The sequence below is a fragment of the Oryx dammah genome, unplaced genomic scaffold (genome assembly GCF_014754425.2).
Source record: "Oryx dammah isolate SB20612 unplaced genomic scaffold, SCBI_Odam_1.1 HiC_scaffold_21, whole genome shotgun sequence".
NCBI lineage: Eukaryota > Metazoa > Chordata > Mammalia > Artiodactyla > Bovidae > Oryx > Oryx dammah.
This window is the reverse complement of record NW_024070205.1, coordinates 24,745,472-24,764,036: the sequence shown is the minus strand read 5'-3', so window position 1 is coordinate 24,764,036 and position 18,565 is coordinate 24,745,472. Positions and strand designations below refer to the sequence as shown.

Genomic DNA, 18,565 nt, shown 5'->3' with positions numbered 1-18,565 from the left:
GGGGTCAAAAAAGTTGAAACTTAGAATGGCTGAATCTGTTTAAAAAAAAAAAAAAGGAGGCTTTACCTGTACTCTAACTATGCATTGGCAATATTTAAAATACAAATCCGTTAATAATATAAATATGATTGGATATTTAAAATGGAAGGTTTTTTTTAATGTTTAAAAATGGTCCCTGCCACAACTCCTTTTCCCATATAAACAGCTAATTTTGCAGCTCAGAAGTTTTAACCACAGTAAATTGTTGTTGTTGTTCAGTCACTAAGTCATGTCCAACTCTTTGTGACTCCATGGACTGCAGTACACCAGGCCTCCCTGTCCTTCACTGTCTCCTGGAGTTTGCTCAAACACATGTCTATTGGGTCAGTGATGCTATCTAACCATGTCATTTCCTGCTGCCCCCCTCTCTTCCTGCCTTCAATCTTTGCCAGCCTTAGAGTCTTTTCCAGTGAGTCAGCTGTTTGAATCAAGTGGCCAAATTATTGGAGCTTCAGCTTTAGCATCAGTCCTTCCAATGAATATTCAGGGTTTGTTTCCTTTAGGATTGGCCATAGTAAGATGGGAGATAAAAACCACTTTAAGAAAAGTGCTGAAAGTGGAGAGGAGGAAGCTGAAGGAGTCAGCACTAACTGGAGTTTCAAAATAAAACAGAAACTGTGCTGCTTGGGACAGGATGTAGAAGGTAGAAACAGCAGCCCTATGAGGGGTGAGGATTGCCTTTTGGACCACAAACTGCATCAGCCAGCCCATTTGCAGGCTGCCAGAGGTGAAATGAAAAATGTGTGACTAAGAGTAAGAACCAAAGAAGGCAGAAGGGTCCCATTCAACAGGGCCATTGACCCAGCATGACCTTGACTGTTTTACTTCTATCATAAGTAAGACCACTGTGGTGACTCAGTACTATAATGAAATTTTTGGCTCCATATTAACTTTCCAAATGACCTTGACCGACACTTGATTCTGCCATTTTGATTATTTTATCCATTAATCGTTTTCTTAAGATGGCTAGCTGAATGAAAAAGTTTTACACTAAATCTGTTGTGGTAATCATTCCACGATGTATTTAATTCAGGTCATTTTTTCATACGCCTTAAACTTACACAGCACTGCATGTCACCTCTATCTCAATAAATCTAAAAGGGAAAAAAGTTTTAAGTAGTTAGACTTCATAGGGATGCAACCAAATGAGTTAGAGTTGTAAATTGAATGTTTTGAGTTAAATGTATTTGCTATATGTTGAGCCTTTAAAAAGTGAAAAAATAATGAAGTTAAATATTTACTGAGTTCCTACTATGCACCAAGCACTTTATTTAGCAATTTATAAGCATCATCTCATTTAATTTTCCTAATGAGTCTGTTAAGCAGGTAATCTTCCATTTTATAAATGAGGCAACTGGCATATCTACCATTACTTGGAAAGCTATCCTATAAAAATAGAGACTTACATGAAAATATATAAAAGCAAAGTTGTTTACTGCAGTGTTACTTACAAGAATGAAAAAGTAAAATAAAGTATATGTCCAATGGAAAGAAAGGATGAAGGCACATCTGTAAAATATATTTTTGGAATAATTTTTAAAAACAATGAGAAGATAATGATATAATATTCTTAAAAGAGTAAATTTATCTGTGTATAATGTTTACATCTAAATTGCAAGGGATATACGCTGGCCTAGGGCCAACCTGGAGGAAAGGAAAGGAGGCTGGAATCTACCTTGTGACAGGAAAAAGGCCGACAGGGAAACAGAAATACATCAAAATGTTGCCACAAGCGGAACTTACCTGGTGGCACAGTGGATAAGAATCCACATGCCAATTCAGGGAATACAGACTTGACCTCTGGTCCAGGAAAATCCCACATGCCAAGGAACAGCTAAGCCCGTGTGTCACAACCACTGAACCTGTGCTGTAGGGGCCCACGAGCCCGTGCTGGGCAAGAAGAGAAGCTACCACAGCGAGAAGCCCGTGCGCTGCAGAGAAGAGGAGGCTGCCCGTTCACCACAGCTAGAGAAGAGCCTGATGCCGCCAAAACCCTGGCTTTCTCTGACTACTGAGGCCTAATGAAAAATACAGAGACAAGAGTCTGGGGGAACTAGAAAGGTGAATTTAATCCTCAGCTGGCGGAAGGGAGACACAGCAGGTACATGCCTCAAAAATTGTGCCCCACTTCCATGAGGAATCTGTGCTGTGCTTAGTCACTCAGTCTTGTCCGACTCTTTGTGGCCACATGGACTAGCCCGCCGGGCTCCTCTGTTGTTGGGGATTCTCCAGGCAAGAATACTGGAGTGGGTTGCCATGCCCTGCTCCAGGGGACCTTCCCAACCCGGGGATCGAATCCAGGGCAGTGGAACCCAGGTCTCTCGCATTGCAGGTGGATTCTTTACCATCTGAGCCACTAGGGAAGCCTGTGAGGGATCTGGAGGATTTTACAGATGAGGGCTTGCCCTCCGGGGTCGGTGATGAGGAACAAAAGTGTAAAGATGTATTCTTCCTCTTGCATTGTTTCAAAAACAGTTGCAGACTAGCCTCAGCCTGTTAATTGGGTCTGGCAGTCCCATAGCCTAGTAGTTGACTCCATTGTCTTTTGTGTATTGTACTGTGGCCTTCTTTCTATAATGCAAAAAGAGAAAAAATGACATGGAGCGCTCTGCAAAGAGAGTGCTGTAAAGGTGAGCACCAGATACAGGATGTAATTAGCATAGGGTTAAAGGCTAGTAGGTGCTTAATGCAGCTCATGCAGAGCCAGGGGGCAGAAAGGCAAGCTTAGTTACAGGCTACACATTAGGACCTGTTAAAAACTAGGAGTGATCAGGCCTGCTCACTGTTCTCTCCGTCTTCTTTGTTCTCAGGAAAGAAAAGTAAAACTCATTCTTCGTTTTTCCCTTTTCATTGCAACAAGCCTAAGTGCAGCAATGAAGACCCAAGGCACCCAAAAATAAAAATAAAGAACAAATTAATTTTTGAAAACTCTAAAGAATGTTGCTGTTAGATATTTCTGGGTGATAAGAGTAAGTCTAATTTTTATATTCATCTTTATACCTTTTTCAATTATTTATCTTTTCTAAGACCTTAAATTACTTAAGTACCTTTGGTTAGAGGCTTCCCTGGTGACTCAGACAGTAAAGAATCTGCCTGTAATGCGGGAGACCCAGGTTCAGTCCCTGGGTCAGGAAGATCCATCCCCTGGAAAAGGAAACAGCAACCCACTCCAATATTCTTGTTTGGACAATCCCATGGACAAAGAAGACTGGCAGGCTACAGCTCATGGGGTTGCAAATATATTATTTAAAAAATTATTTCTCCACCCCCCAAAAATTCGTTTTGTGGATTAGTCTGGAAAAGGTGCTAGAGTCCTCCTGAAATAATTAATTATTGAGTACCTAAGTATCTCATGGAGCTACTAGATCAGTCCCAAAAGAAAAGATTCCTTCATTTATTCCTTCTCTTTATTTCCCTCCCTCATGCCTGTCATTCTCTTTTTAAAACAGTAGTTAAGACCTGGCCCCTCTGCCTTTTGAAGCTTATTATCTAGATGAAAGAATGAAATTGCTGTGTCATTGAATTGCTAATTCAAAACTTGCTATCTCCTCCTAAGATCTGATTTTGCAGTTTCTGCCCGAGTGGGGTTTATATCGAAAAGCTGTCGCTGCAATTTAGGCACCTAGCCCCTCCAGACTTCGAGGAAGGGCATTAGCTTGAGGCTTTGTCTGCCTTTACCCAGTTTGCCCAGTACTTTTTCATTCCCAGCTTAATCAAAATCAAATCTCTTAATTCAGATAGCAGAACACTGGCAAACATTAAACAAGCATGAAAGCAGATTGTATTTGAGACAATATGTAAACCAAACAAACACTAATTAGGTAATCAGGTAGTTAAAGAAACACGTTCTTTCCTACCCATGTCGTTTTAGACCTGGCTTCAGGCTCCCTCAGCACCAGCAGCTCTTCATGTTTCTCTCTGATAGAGCTTCTCTTTTGACAACTTGCCCCCAACCCTCTGGGCCCCTTCAGTAAGGCCTTCTCAGTGATCAGAAATGAACCAAAGATACATCTCCAGTTCAGTTTTGGTTACCTGCTTTCAGGCCCTTCCTGTTCTTTCTGTCCCCGAGGAACAAAAACAAGAGACACAACCAGTGCTTGCCCAGTGCAGGTCCCTTCTGACCACAGGGAGTTCGTGTTGAACCAAACGCTGCAGGTCACAAGTGACACATTCTTTTGTTCTGTTTTCAACTAAACAGTTGCCTTGGTCAGTCCTTTGAGAAATCATTTCTGAAAGAGCCCCATCCCTAATGTTAGAGCAGAGCCTTCTGAGAAGTTGATTCATGTTGTAATCACAGATCAAGTGCCTGTCTCTCTCATTTATATGTCATCGATTCAGTTCAGATCAGTCACTCAGGTCGTGTCCGATTCTGCAACCTCATGAACTACAGCACACCAGGCCACCCTGTCCATCACCAACTCCCGGAGTTGACTCAAACTCATATCCATTGAGTCGGTGATGCCATCTAACCATCTCATCCTCTGTCATCGCCTCCTCCTGCCTTCAGTCTTTCCCAGCATCAGGGTCTTTTCAAATGAGTCAGCTCTTCACATGAGGTGGCCAAAGTATTAGAGTTTCAGCTTCAACATCAATCCTTCCAATGAACACCCAGGACTGATTTCCTTTAGGATTGACTGGTTTGACCTCCTTGCAGTCCAAGGGACTCTCAAGAGTCTTCTCTAATGCCATAGTTCAAAAGTATCAATTCTTCAGTGCTCAGCTTTTTTTATGGTCCAACTCTCACATCCATACATGACCACTGGATAAACCATAGCTTTGACTAGATGAACCTCTGTTGGCAAAATAATGTCTCTGCTTTTTAATATGCTGTCTAGGTTGGTCATAACTTTTCTTCCAAGGAGCAAGTGCCTTTTAATTTCATGGCAGCAGTCACCATCTGCAGTGATTTTGGAGCCCAAGAAAATAAAGTCTCTGATTGTTTCCATTGTTTTCCTGTCTGTTTGCCATGAAGTGATGGGACTGGATGCCATGATCTTAGTTTTCTGAATGTTGGATTTTAAGACAACTTCTTCACTCTCCTCTTCCATTTTCATCAAGAGGCTCTTTAGTTCTTCTTTGCTTTCTGCCATAACGGTGGTATCATCTGTATACCTGAGGTTATTGATATTTCTTCCAGCACTCATGACTCCAGCTTGTGCTTCTTCCAGCCCAGCGTTTCTCATGATGTACTCTGCATATAAGTTAAATAAGCAGAGTGACAGTATACAGCCTTGACATACTCCTTTCCCAATTTGGAACCAGTCTGCTGTTTCATGTCCAGTTCTAACTGTTGCTTCCTGACCTGCATATTATTTGTCATAGAAGTTAGATAACAATTAGAAGGCTTACATGGTAAAGAATCTGCCTGCAATGCAGGAGACCTGGGTTTGGTCCATGGGGTGGAAAGATTCCCTGGAGGAGGGCATGGCAACCCACTCCTGTATTCCTGCCTGGAGAATCCCATGGACAGAGGAGCATGCCAGGCTATAGTTCATGGGGACACAAATAGTCAGACACAACTGAGAAACTAACACTTTCAGAAGGTTTCATATCAGGAAGGCATTATGAGATGTTGGTACGTGATTCGAAGATGATAATGACAAATGTCCCCTCAGTCTTATCAAACTGTGGTAAAGGTTTTATCATTTGGGCACAAAGATAGAATTTGAATATCTGTCTGTTTAGTATTCTGTTCCTGGAGATGCCTTTAACGTTAAAGATGGTTTCTACTGAAGCGGGGTATCGAGGTTGGCTGTACAGAGACTCAGAAGACTATTTTTAGAAGGAGGAAGACGTTAATTCATATCTGGCTATATTTTGATGAGCAAAATCACCCCTTCTTCACTGTCAAGCTTGAAGGAGAGACTCTGGATGCAGCTTCCAGGGGCTTTTCCCATGTGGGACCCAGAGCAACTCCGACAGATGTCAGATCTGAGAATAGAAATAGAGTGAGGTCACGTGATCTTGGCCTCGTGAAGAATGTGCAGCAGTGTGCTTTTTATGTCAATGATAGGCCCTCTCATCATACGGAGCTAGTTCAGTTCAGTTTAGTCGCTTAGTCGTGTCTGACTCTTGGCAACCCCATGAATGGCAGCATGCCAGGCCTCCCTGTCCATCACCAACTCCCAGAGTTCACTCAGACTCACGTCCATCGAGTCGGTGATGCCATCCAGCCATCTCATCCTCTATCATCCCCTTCTCCTCCTGCCCCAAATCCCTCCCAGCATCAGAGTCTTTTCCAGTGAGTCAACTCTTCCCATGAGGTGGCCAAAGTACTGGAGTTTCAGCTTTAGCATCATTCCTTCCAAAGAAATCCCAGGGCTGATCTCTTTCAGAATGGACTGATTCAATCTCCTTGCAGTCCAAGGGACTCTCAAGAGTCTTCTTGTTTATTAAAAATTTCCTCAGGGAAGTGGATTTTTTTCCTTTTCTTATAGATATTTCCAAAATTGTAAGCATTTAGATATGCTGCAGAATTTCAGAAGCTTGGTGCTAAATGTCAGGATAGCATTGACTCTTCAGAGGTTTACAGAAGGCTCACTGTTTGAGTGAATCTTCCTTCGAGAAACCAAACTTAGAAAACATTTGTTTCAGAGTGTCATGATGTGTGTTATTAAAAGGACCATTCTTTTTACAAAACGGAACCTGCTGGGGGTACAGGAAGAGGAAGTTAAAGTGCAGTCGTCTTTATTAGCAAGGCTGTCACTCAGAAATTCTGGGGTAGAACCTTAACCAGTGGGCAGCCATTCTAGGGAGACAGATTTGATAAGATTTTTGCTTCCCTGGTGGCTCAGATGGTAAAGAACCTGCCTGCAGTGTGGGAGACCTGGGTTCGATCCCTGGGTCGGTAAGATTCCCTGCAGAAGGAAATGACAACCCACTCCAGTATCCTTGCCTGGAGAATTCCCATGGACAGAGGAGCCTGGTGGGCTGGAGTTCATGGGGTTGCAAAGAGATAGGCACAACTGAGCCACTAACACTTTCACTTAAACACTGAAGCCATCAGGACCTCTTTTTTTTTTTCTTTTACTAGAAAATTGAATTTTTTTACTTGTAAATATTTTCAAAGGCTAATGCCATAGTGGAACAACTGAAGGATAGTTGAACCAAGCTCTCAGGCAATTAGAGGAGCATCCATCAATGCGAGCTCTTGATTTGCCACTGGGAGACCCTTCATTAGAGACTTCGGGGAGCATCTCCCACTTTGTGGGTAACTTGTCATCTGGTTTGCCGCTCTAGAATTCTCAGTTTTAAGTGTCCATAGTGTCAATCATCTAGTATCTTACAATTTATTAAAACCTGCATATACATGTTGCTTTTTTTGAGGCCCATCTCTACTTTTAGGATGTGTTTTTTGCCGTGTAGATTTTCTTCCTGAAATCTAATGTATCAGAACAAATTTCAGAGTCTTCAGAAGGGAATTTTTCACTTTAACTACCCGGCAGTTCCAAGTCATCTGAAAACAGCTATGAGCACTGGGCTGTGGGGACATCAGGAACTGGAAGACAGAACCGAGAAGCTGGAAGGTAGTTTCTCTGCCAGGACCCAGCAGACTGTGCTGGCCCAGCCATCTGGACACGTGGGAGATACGGCGAAACACAGACAGAGGGCCACCTGGCCAGTTTTCACAGTGACTTAGACAGCATTTTGCTGCTGTCAGCCGGGGATGGCTTCTTCAAAGAGCTGCCTGTCTTCAGTGTCTGTAGTTTTCTCTGCTGAACTCATCCTGTGGCCCCCTCCCCCAAGTCTGCTTCTCCGATAACTCAGAGAACCACGTCCATTCACTCAGTAAACACTTCGGGAGCATGAGCTCTGTTCTGGTCCTGGGCTTGGTGCTGGGGGTGTAGTGATGAGCACAGGAAAGAGGGCTCCTGCCTCCTAGAGCCTGCAGCCAAGTGGGCAAGGCACACACATCACACACACACAGTTTGTCACTCTAGATCATGGCAAGTGCTACCAGGGGAAATATGAGTTTAGATGAGGGTGGGGAACCGATTCGGATGGGCTGAGTGGGACGGGGCTCAGGCCACCCTGTGCTGCAGAAGTGAGCGTGAAGCTGAGGTAAGGGTGAGGTAAGAGCCCTAATGTGTAAAGCAGGCAGACACATGTTAACTAAGTTAAATGTACACACACACAGTGCTTTCACAGTGAATTTTGGCTCTGTATCCAAATTAAGAGCAGAGCACTCTCTCTGAGTTTTCTTGGCTGTTCTAGAAATACGGTCTTGTGTACCTGGATTCTTGGTCCTTACTTCAGTTTGCCTCTGGGCTGTCCCTGTTACGGGTTTTTGGTCTTCATTTCTCCTTACTGTACTCACTGCTGTTGTGAGTACCCTGGTGAGCCAGGTTCCCTCAGCTGATCTTTAAACTTTCTCACCTAACTGTGGTTCACAGATCAGCCTGTCTGCTCCTCCTGTCTGGCTGTGCCCCACACATCACCAGGTAGAAGCTTCCCAGGGAGGCTCCAGCCCTTCATCCCGTCCTACCATAGCCTCAGAGTCTGTGCTGTTGTGGCTGCTGAAAATGTGGAAGAAACACTTAGAAGGAGCATGGCCTTCCATGTCATTCACATCCAAATTCGGATTGTGACTCTGATCTTAGATGGGTGTCCCAGTCCGGTTATATGATCTCTTCAAACCTTGCTATCATTATCTGGAAAATAATTTTTGCTGTGAGGATTAGAGATAACGTGTGCCGAGCATGTGGTACCTAGTTGGCATTCATTGAAAGCAACCACCCCTACCCCCCACCCCCGGGTGAGCCAGAGAGAAAGAAAGGCTTCCGGGGATGCTGTCCCAGAAAGTATGTACATGCTTTCTTCACCTTCTTCATGCCTAGTACGCTCTGACTTGCAGGCAGAAGACAAGGCAGACGTGCTGAATAAGGAGCTTCTCTTGACCAAGCAGAGGCTGGTGGAGACCGAAGAAGAGAAGAGGAAGCAGGAAGAAGAGACGGCTCAGGTAACAGGCACGGAGGGGTGGGGAGCCAGGCTTTACGCGGGTGCATTGGTTCCTGGACCTGATTAATACTATGAACAAGAAGGAAAGTTGTTGTTGTTGTTCAGTCTCTCAGTCACGTCCGACTCTTTGCGACCCCATGGACTGTAGCATGCCAGGCCTCCCTGTCCCTCACCATCCCCCAGAGCTTGCTCAAAATCGTGTCCATTGAGCCGGTGATGCCATCCAGCCATCTCATCCTCTGTCGTCCCCTTCTCCTCCTGCCTTCAGTCTTTCCTAGCATCAGTTAAATATGAAGTAAAGCTAAATTTGTTCTAAATCAAGGCTGGTGCTGAAGCGGTACATGTGAGTAGCACTGAGTCATTTCTCCCGAAGGCTGTTAGGAGAGGTGGCAGCATTTCCACCCTGGAACAGCTTTCAGGAATTTGCCTTCACTGAGATGTCTAGCAAGAGTGTTAAGTCTTCTCCAAGTTTAAGAGCTTAGAATTATGACCCAAGAGCTGTGACAAATCTGTAAATTTCGTGTTGCATCTCCGAGACGACTGACTTCTCTGAAGTCATTTATGAGGATTGTTAAGCCAGATGCCTACAGAGATCTCTGCTGAGATTTGCCTCCATCAGTCACGCTTCATTTTCTGGATTGATGACTTTGAAGAAGCAGCACCAACATTTCTGTTCCTGGCAGAACTCTCAAATCATATTCTCTGAGGAAATAGAAAGAAACCCTTTGGGAACCAGCCTTGAAGTTAGCTCCCTCCTGTCTTCATGTGAGTGGTGAGGGTGATCAGCTGGAATACACACCATTGCCAAGGAGCCCCAGAGGTGACAGGTGACAGCTGGAATCAGAGCTTCCGGCTTCCATAAGGAAGAGCAGGCTGTTTCACCAGTGGTCTCCATCTCTGTCTGTCCCAGCCAGGCATGAGTAGCTGGATTATTTTAATGAGTTTCATTCAGAGACATCAAAAATACTAAATATGAAACAGAACACAAAACATTTCAAAGACCTCCTTCCAAGCAACCAGCAAAAGTTCCAGTAAAGTTACTAATGAAGGGATGTGTTATTTAGCATCTTCCGGAATTTATAAAAAGTATTCCAGGATTTTCATTTTTTCCCCTAAATAATGAAATGTTTTGGCAATTATAGTGGACCAGGAATTTTTTTTAACGTAATCAAAAATATTCAGGGGCTGATTATTGGTTTGATCTTGGCATTTTGATGGGTTTTACTCTTTTATTTCCTGCTTTTTAAGGGCCTACTTCAGTACTTTAGGTAAAGAATAAAGCTATTAACAAAGGAATTTAATCTATGATTTTCCTTTTGTGTGTGTGTCCTATTTTAATTATGGTTCCCTTATGAGATAGAGATTATTCTCATTTGTCAAATGAGTTAACTACAACTTAGAGAAACTGAGTGAACTTACTCAAAGCCTCTCAGCTACCTAAGTTGACCCTGAGTCAGTGGAAGCTTATGGCAGAAGGAACAAAGGGCATGGTTGATGTCCTTGAATTATGGAAGATAAAGAACGGAGACCAATAAAAACAAATAAGTTTGAATCAGTATAACCTACAAATGCTCTTAAAAGTTTAGAATGTAGCAAATATGAAGAAACTCCCAAATCTTCTAATGAGAAGTTCAGCTATCAATTGCAATAACTTGTGAATTTGGAAGTACCAAGTATCCTCCATTCATATTTTGGGATGCTGCAAAGCAGAATTCATCAGTTGTTTTCTGATTATGTACTTGGAGATTAACCAGGGTTGGTTTTTGTTTGGTCATCTTGGGAGAACTGAATTTTTTCCCTTTTATCTGGTGACATCTAAGCCTTTTGATTGCTCTAACCTTCTTCTTGAGCTGCCAAGCTACAGAAATAACTGTGGTTTTAGGTTCAGCATTCATAATTTAGTATTTCTGTGACTGTAACAAGTACTGCATCGTATGTCACTCTAACTTCCAAAGTCGGTGTTTCTTTAGTCCACACCTCCATTTCTGACTCCAGTCCCAAAGCCTCTTGTTTCTACCTCCAGAGAGGTAACAACAGAGTCGATATGAGATGAGAAAGAAGGCCTGAAATGTTTTTTCAGTAGTCTGTGACAGAGCATCAAGAGTACATGCAGTGTCTGCCTTGATGTTTTTTGTTTCAGACTCATGAGAATAAAGGTAGCTTCTGAATGGACCCTTATTCGACAGTTGTCTACCTTGTTGTTGACTTGGAATCAGGCACACTTGAATATGGATATTGGTGGGAATGTGTGAAGATTTGGATTGAGTCTTGATGTTTCTCATTCTTACTCTTTATAGCTAAAAGAAGTCTTCAGGAAACAGCTAGAGAAGGCGGAATATGAAATCAAGAAGACTACAGCTATCATTGCTGAGTATAAACAGGTAATGAGCCCCTGTGGGCTTCATCACTGTGGAAGTATTTGTTTCACTTTTTTCTTTGAGGAAATTTTGTTTGGTTGTTTTTAGAGTTTCCAGAACAGTCGCTGCACTGCACAGATTATATTTGTTGGCTCATTTTCTCCTCTGAAACAGACAGTGGTTAGACATGCTTGCTGATAACATGGGAAGTTTAATTGAGCAAAACAATCTGTTGGTTGTTTTCAATGTTTGATAGATTTAGAGGAATGAGAAATCTTATTACCATTGGGATCCTGCCTCTGCCTTACTCAGAAGCTAATTTCCAGTAGATCACATTTGCCAAGCACTAGAATTTAGCATTTGTACAGCTAGGAGATCCGTGCGTCCTTTGCTATCACAGTAGAGAACACAGGAGCTCTTTTCTGCACATGCCTGTTGTGGCCTCACCCAACAGGGGCTAAGTGCCTAGCAGGAAAGCTCTTGTGAACCTTAAAATGATCTTTTAATGCGGGGTTGGGGGGTGGAGGCAGGGGCTGTTCTCCTTGAGGACATCTCTGACCTCATCACCAGACAGGGTCTCAGAAAGCCTCCATTCCAGCTCCACTGGTCCCTGCTGGTTAGGCTGGGGCATACATAGCCAGGAATCAGCTTATTGTCACAAGACCCTGACTCGACTGTTCAAGTTCCAGCTTTCCCAAATTATTAAGGCACCATATGCCACCTACTTATCCAGAAATTTCCCTAGGGTCTCCTGTTTCACAAAAGAGCTAGAAGTCTAAGTCTTACTTTTTTAAAAAATGGTTTTTTGCTTGTAAATAAAATGTATGTCCCTTGTGGAAGTGCAGAAAAACACAAAGAAAACAAACCTCCCTTAATCTTTCCAACTAGAAAGAATCACTTAATACACTGAGTATGCTTTGTTGCTATTGATATATAAATAAAAATGTCAGTCATATTGTTCATGCTTTTGGAGGAAAACTAGTTCATTTGTTATTATGAATATCTTTCCACAAGGATTTCCCCCTTTCTTGGAAGATTGCTTAGAACTAAGGCTTCAGAACTATCTTACTCTGTTTTATAATCTGTTTATATCTATATGCTTATTTATATATATATATATAATCAATATATGTTTATTTAATGCCTGCTGCATGTGAGGCTTGATACTTTGGAGGAATAAAAGAGAAATTGATTCAGTTTCTCTTCTCTGGAAGCTGATCTTGTAATAGGTAAAACTTGGCCATAATTAAGAGAGGGAATTATATATGGGAGATAAGGAATCCCTTCCTGGAGAAGGAAGTGATTTGAGCTGTGCTTCAAAGATAAGGTGAAGTTCAGGCATATGGAGATGGAGAAGGAAAGGCTAGAAAGGTTGGAAAAAGCATGTGCAAAGGCATGGGAGGTTGGTTAGCCACAGTTTTGTTTAGCAAGAGTTTCAAGTACAGGCAAGAAAAGCAAAGATGAGTTGGGGCCGAGTTCAGGCAACATCTTCAGGGACAGGCTGAGGAGTTTGTACTTCGTTTTGTTTGTAGCAGGACAGTGGCATGACTGGGAACATGGAACTGGCACCACTCGGTCCCAGGGAGAACTGTGGGAGCAAGTGGAGAGATGCGCAGGCAAAGACAGACAGAGAGCAGCCAGAGGCCAACAGCAGAGGCTGACTGAGACAGGACGGGTCCTGAGCTACAGTAGATAGCAGTGAGAATGGAGAACAAGAAATGCAAGAGAGGTACTAAGGACACTTTGAATTTGGATAACTAGGAGAAGGACTGGTTAGACATTAAGCAGGACGAGGAACATCAAAGCCCACGTGCTTGTCATCACTGCAGATGCATCTTTTCCGTCACATTGGGCCATAGGTGGCCTCCGTATGCAGCACTTTTCTAAGAGCAGTCCTTGGGACGACTCCTGAATATTATCTGGCAAGCACTTCAAGCAGCAGGCCCATCTCTTTGAAAATAATTAAACATATAATCCAGATGCATTCTGTAGTTGGAATTGGCTGTATTTCAGAAGGTTTGGGCTTATTTAAAATGGTTTATGGTTTGCCAGAATTGCTATAGAGATTGCTTCCTTTTAACATCAGCCAGTACAGTCCTGCCTATTGTTTCTAGGCCTGGATCTAGAGAAACTGGAGACTGAACTCAACAAGTTCTGATCTCTGAAACTATAGACTGGGATTTTTTTAAGTGTCTGTTTTGATAATAGAGGTAGACCTTTCATGTTTTTAGTCCAAATTTCACTTGAAAATTTGACATCCCCTAAATGTTTTATTCCATTTTTTTCCCAAAATAAAAAGATTCTCACTTCACTTGGACTTAGTAATTCTTGACCTTCCAGTTTTATATGTATATATATAGTGTAAATAGGGCTTCCTAGGTGGCACAGTGGTAAAGAATCCACCTGTCAATGCAGGAGAAGATGCAAGAGACACAGGTTCAATCCCTGGAGTGGGCAGATCCCCTGGAGGAGGAACCCACTCCAGTATTCCTGCCTGGAAAATTCCATGGACAGAGGAGCCTGGCAGGCTACAGTCCATGGGGCTGCAAAGAGTCAGACATGACTGAGACACTGAGCACAGAGAGAGAGATATATATATATCTCTGCAGAGATATATCTCTCTCTGGGCTCGGTCTCTCGGTGTACACACACACACACAATTTGGGGGACTTTGAAAGCACTTCTTTCTTTCTGTTCCCTGTACTTGTTAACACCTTGTTTCAGAATGATGAGATGTTATTTAATGGTCCTATACTAAACCTTTATGTGAATGTTCTTTCCCAGAGATTATCACAGCACAGTACTTTTCAGTGCCGTGAAAAGTGCTGAAGAAACTGAGGCTTAGAAAGATGAGTGAATATACCCAAGGACACCATGCTAGGAAGTCATAGAGCTAGACTTCCAGGCATTTCATTTTATTCTGTGTTGCCAAACCTCTTGTTTCAAGTTTTAAGTCTCTATTATTTTCTGGTCATTTTAACTTTTAAAAACTTCACTCTGCCACTTCCTAAAGAAACTTGTGATTGAAAACAGAAACTGTGTTGTAGGAGACAGGAGACATTTCTGGTTCAGAATTATTTTCATCAGATTCCTAAAATAGTACCTTGCCCAAAGTAGACAGTCAGCAAGATTCTAGATTGATTCCAAAGTGAGGACAGGAATTCTCTGGAACCAGTCACGAAAGCTTGTGACAGACATAAATCAAACTTATCCCCTGTGTTTTTACTACTGACTGAGATAGAAATGTGCTTTACACACAGAACAGGCTTAGACTTTCTGCTGCTCATTGTGGGAATGACTGGCAAATTTGCAAAGTGTCAGAGATGCTAGAGTGATATATGGGTGAATAAACAGCTGTGTGCACATGCTACATGAGTCGTTGTAGTTTCTAATAAAGCAGCTCTTTTCTTTCTCTTAGATCTGTTCCCAGTTGAGTACCCGACTGGAGAAACAGCAAGCAGCCAGCAAGGAGGAGCTGGAAGTAGTAAAGGTGAGAAAGAATGAAACAGTTCTGTCATACAATGTCTTCCCAATTCATGTCATCTTAAGTGAGTACCTGATCCCAATATATGGTGACATACCACAGGCAGGACAGCCTGTAAATACAGCCCCCACCCTACCTTTGTTACAAAGGATTTAGGAATTATGGAGAATAGGATTCGTCTCTGAACTGGGATGTGGGCCAGATGAAAGCCCATAGACCTTGTGGGCTGTCAGAGACAGGTAACAGGAAAAGAGGTTAGATTTCAGCCCTGGCACACAAGGCCCCTGAGCTTTCTTGCATGTTGGCAACCTGGGAACCCTCAGAAGCCGGCATCCCAACTGTGCCTGGATTGATGTGACTTCACTGTGCAGCCCAGTAGGATCAATCCATTAATCTCTTAAACACTAGACACCATGGGCAATATAGAACTCAGCTGGAGGTGGATTCTTCCACCAGTGTTTTAGAGATGTAAAGAAAACCTATAGCATTTATAGGGATTCCCTGGTGGCTCAAACGGTAAAGAATCTGCCTGCAATGCAGGAGACCCGAGTTCTAATCCCTGGGTCAGGAAGATTCCCTTGGGGAAGGGAATGGCAACCCACTCCAGGATTCTTGCCTGGAGAATTCCATGGACAGAGGAGCCTGGTGGGCTACAGTCCATGGGGTCACAGAGTCACATTTATTTATATGCTGCCCCCTCGTGGTAGAAATCCTTGTGTTTCTTTTCTATTTGATAAGAGCAATAGCTTATTCTACAGAACCAGGAGTAAATTAAATGGATTGGTGTTCTTTAAGCAGCACCGTTGGCACAGCCCACTCTTGGGACCAGTGTTAGAGAAACCTGATGCAATTCAATTTGAATATACTCAGGTTTATACAGTACTAGTAAGTAAATGCATTCTAGGCACTTTGGCATATCATTTAACAACTTGACAAGTTATTTAACCTCGGCTCAGATGGTAAAGAATCCACCTGCAATGTGGGAGATGTGGGTTTGATCTCTGGTTAGGAAGATCCCCTGGAGGAGGGCATGGCAACCCACTCCAGTACTCTTGCCGGGAGAATCCCCATGGACAGAGGAGCCTGGTGGGCTACAGCCCATGTGGTTGCAAAGAGTCAGCCATGACTGAGCAACTAAGCACAGCTTTATTTTGTGTTCTGTAAACTAGAGATATTACCTACCTCATAAGGTCATTTTGAAGATTAAATAAGATGATGTATATAAAGTGCTTAGTCTAGAACTTGGCACACAATACTCAGTGAATACACATTTTATAAATTATAACCTGAAAATCTGAGACATGAGAACTGAAAGATCTGAACCTTGCTCTGGGAAGGTGACTTTTGGGGCTTTGGGCCTGGGAGACATGCTTGGACATACCAGAGAAAGAATTTAATGACCAGTGGAATGAAGAAGCAGCTAATGAAAAGATGACACCAAAGCCTTTAGGCCTACATGGTGGGGTCATGCACGGTGACACAGAAGTGTGAGCACGGTTGCTTTGTGTGTGTGTGTGTGTGTGTGTGTGTGTGTATGTGTGAAGAGAGGAGCATGGTTATGGTTAGGGACATCCTGAGCTTGTAACAGTAGGACATCAAAATAGAAATGTTTTATAATATCCCTTATCTCTAAATTTTTTGAAGATATTTTAAGAAAACAGCAGTTTTGTTGCTATTGTTCAGTGCTCTCTGCTTGATGGACAGTCCAGGCATGTAACCCAGTGACTTTTATCACCTTGAACAATAACGACCATCTTTCCTTAAAGCTGAACAAAAGGACATATCTTGAGTTGGCCAAAAAATTTGTTTGGGTACCTCTATACCCTGTTATGGAATAACCCAAATGAACTGTTTGGCCAACCCAATATTTGTTTGTTGCTAGGGTAGACTTAGGTCACTCATAATGACCTTCCTTGTCTACCATAGGCAAGTTTACTTGTACTCTTTAAGTTTCTTCATTTGTAAATGGGGATGATAATAGTACCTAATCATATGGTAGCTCTAGGGTTAAATGAGGTAATTAATGCATGTAGAGTATATGCCATGGGCTTGGCGTCCAGTAAGGATAATGGTAGAGTAAAATTTCTAGAACGCATTCAAGAAAATGCTATAACACTTCCTATCTCCAGAGTTTTTCTATAGTTACTTTAAGAAAAAGTAGCACCTATCTTCGATAGTTGGGTTTTGTGCTGATTATAACCATTTTGGTCAGAGCTCAAGAAAAAATACTTTCATAAATGGGCCTTCATTTGGTGACCAGAAGCAGTGTCCAAAGAAAAAGCGTATCACAGTGTCTCAGGACATGATATATGGTATGAAGTGCAGTTCGATACTGGTTATCTCTTTTGGATATTTCAGGGTAAGATGATGGCATGTAAACACTGCAGTGACATTTTCAGCAAGGAGGGAGCTTTGAAAGTAGCGGCCATAAGCAGAGAGGACCAGGGGATTGAATCGGATGATGAGAAGGACTCTCTTAAGAAGCAACTGAGGGAGATGGAGCTGGAATTGGCACAAACCAAACTGCAGCTGGTGGAGGCCAAGTGTAAAATCCAGGTTGGTGATTTGATAAAAGACCAATAAGAAAAAATAAAAGTTAATGGTCCAGGATATTCTAGTATTAAAACTCAGAATCATGGAATGTTACACCATATATGATGAATACATTTTCTGCCCACTAATGAGTTGTATTTTACATCACTTTTAACCACTGATATAAACCAGTCAATCCTAAAGGAAATCAACCCTGAATATTCATTGGAAAGACTGGTGCTGAAACTGAAGCTCTAATACTTTGGCCACCTGATGCAAAGAGCCAATTCATTGGAAAAGACCCTGATGCTGGGAAAGATTGAGGGCAGGAGGAGAAGGGGACGACAGACAATGAGATGGTTGGATAGCATCACCATCCCAATAGATATGAGTTTGAGCAAACTCTAGGAGATAGTGAAGGACAGGGAAGCCTGACATGCTGCCATCTGTGTGGTTGCAGAGTCGTGTTGCAAAGAGTCAGACACAACTGAGCAACTAAACAAAAATAAACACGTAGTTTTAAATAAATTTTTAATAATTAAATTTCACACACACACATCTTATGGGAACTTAAGTATATGCCTTTTTAGTTTACCCTGAGATTTTTTTTTGCCATGGTCCTTTCTCATTGAACTTGGTCACTTAGCTGATGCTTAGAGTTGAAAAGCCAAACCCCTCCTGCTATCCTTGCCCTAACAGTTGAACGTTGGCTGACAGCCATTCTTTTCTTTGGAGTCCCTCTTCATCTTTACCTGATTTTGCCAAATCCCTTTCCCCATAATCTCGTTCCACTTTGGAGGATATCAGAATCAGGAAAACAGTCCTGGCTTCTGATGGACTGTTCGCATTTCCTTCTATCAGTGATCCTTACCCTCACTGCATCCTGCCAGGGCACCCACTGCACCACACTAATGATCCTGAACTTTCTGCACCAGACCTTGTACATTCCCAGGGCCACAGGCTGTGTGTTGGGACCCAAAACTCATTCATGCTTATACTATCAGTAAAACTTCTTTCCATCCATATGCTTATGTTTACCTGTGGTTTTAAACATCTTCTCTCAGGTTGCAGCCTAAATAGGACCTAAATTGCAAGGGGGAGGAAAGGGTAAAATGAGGTTTCCTGTCACTGATCAGAGAAAGCACAGATTCTGGGTTTTAGTGGTAACTCTTTTAGCTCTACATTTTTTTTTTTT

The 18,565-nt window shown here is 42.5% G+C and overlaps 1 protein-coding gene across 5 annotated transcripts in view; it reads left to right on the top strand.

Moving 5' to 3' along the window:
• Positions 1-18,565, top strand: part of RABGAP1L (RAB GTPase activating protein 1 like) — a 722,977-nt gene that overhangs the window by 698,888 nt on the left and 5,524 nt on the right. For all 5 annotated transcript variants that reach the window (XM_040263944.1, XM_040263948.1, XM_040263950.1 and 2 more), the window contains 4 exons: positions 8,894-8,998; positions 11,295-11,378; positions 14,773-14,844; positions 17,197-17,394. In XM_040263944.1, the coding sequence (XP_040119878.1) occupies positions 8,894-8,998; positions 11,295-11,378; positions 14,773-14,844; positions 17,197-17,394 (459 nt within the window). The remainder of the gene's footprint in view (positions 1-8,893; positions 8,999-11,294; positions 11,379-14,772; positions 14,845-17,196; positions 17,395-18,565) is intronic.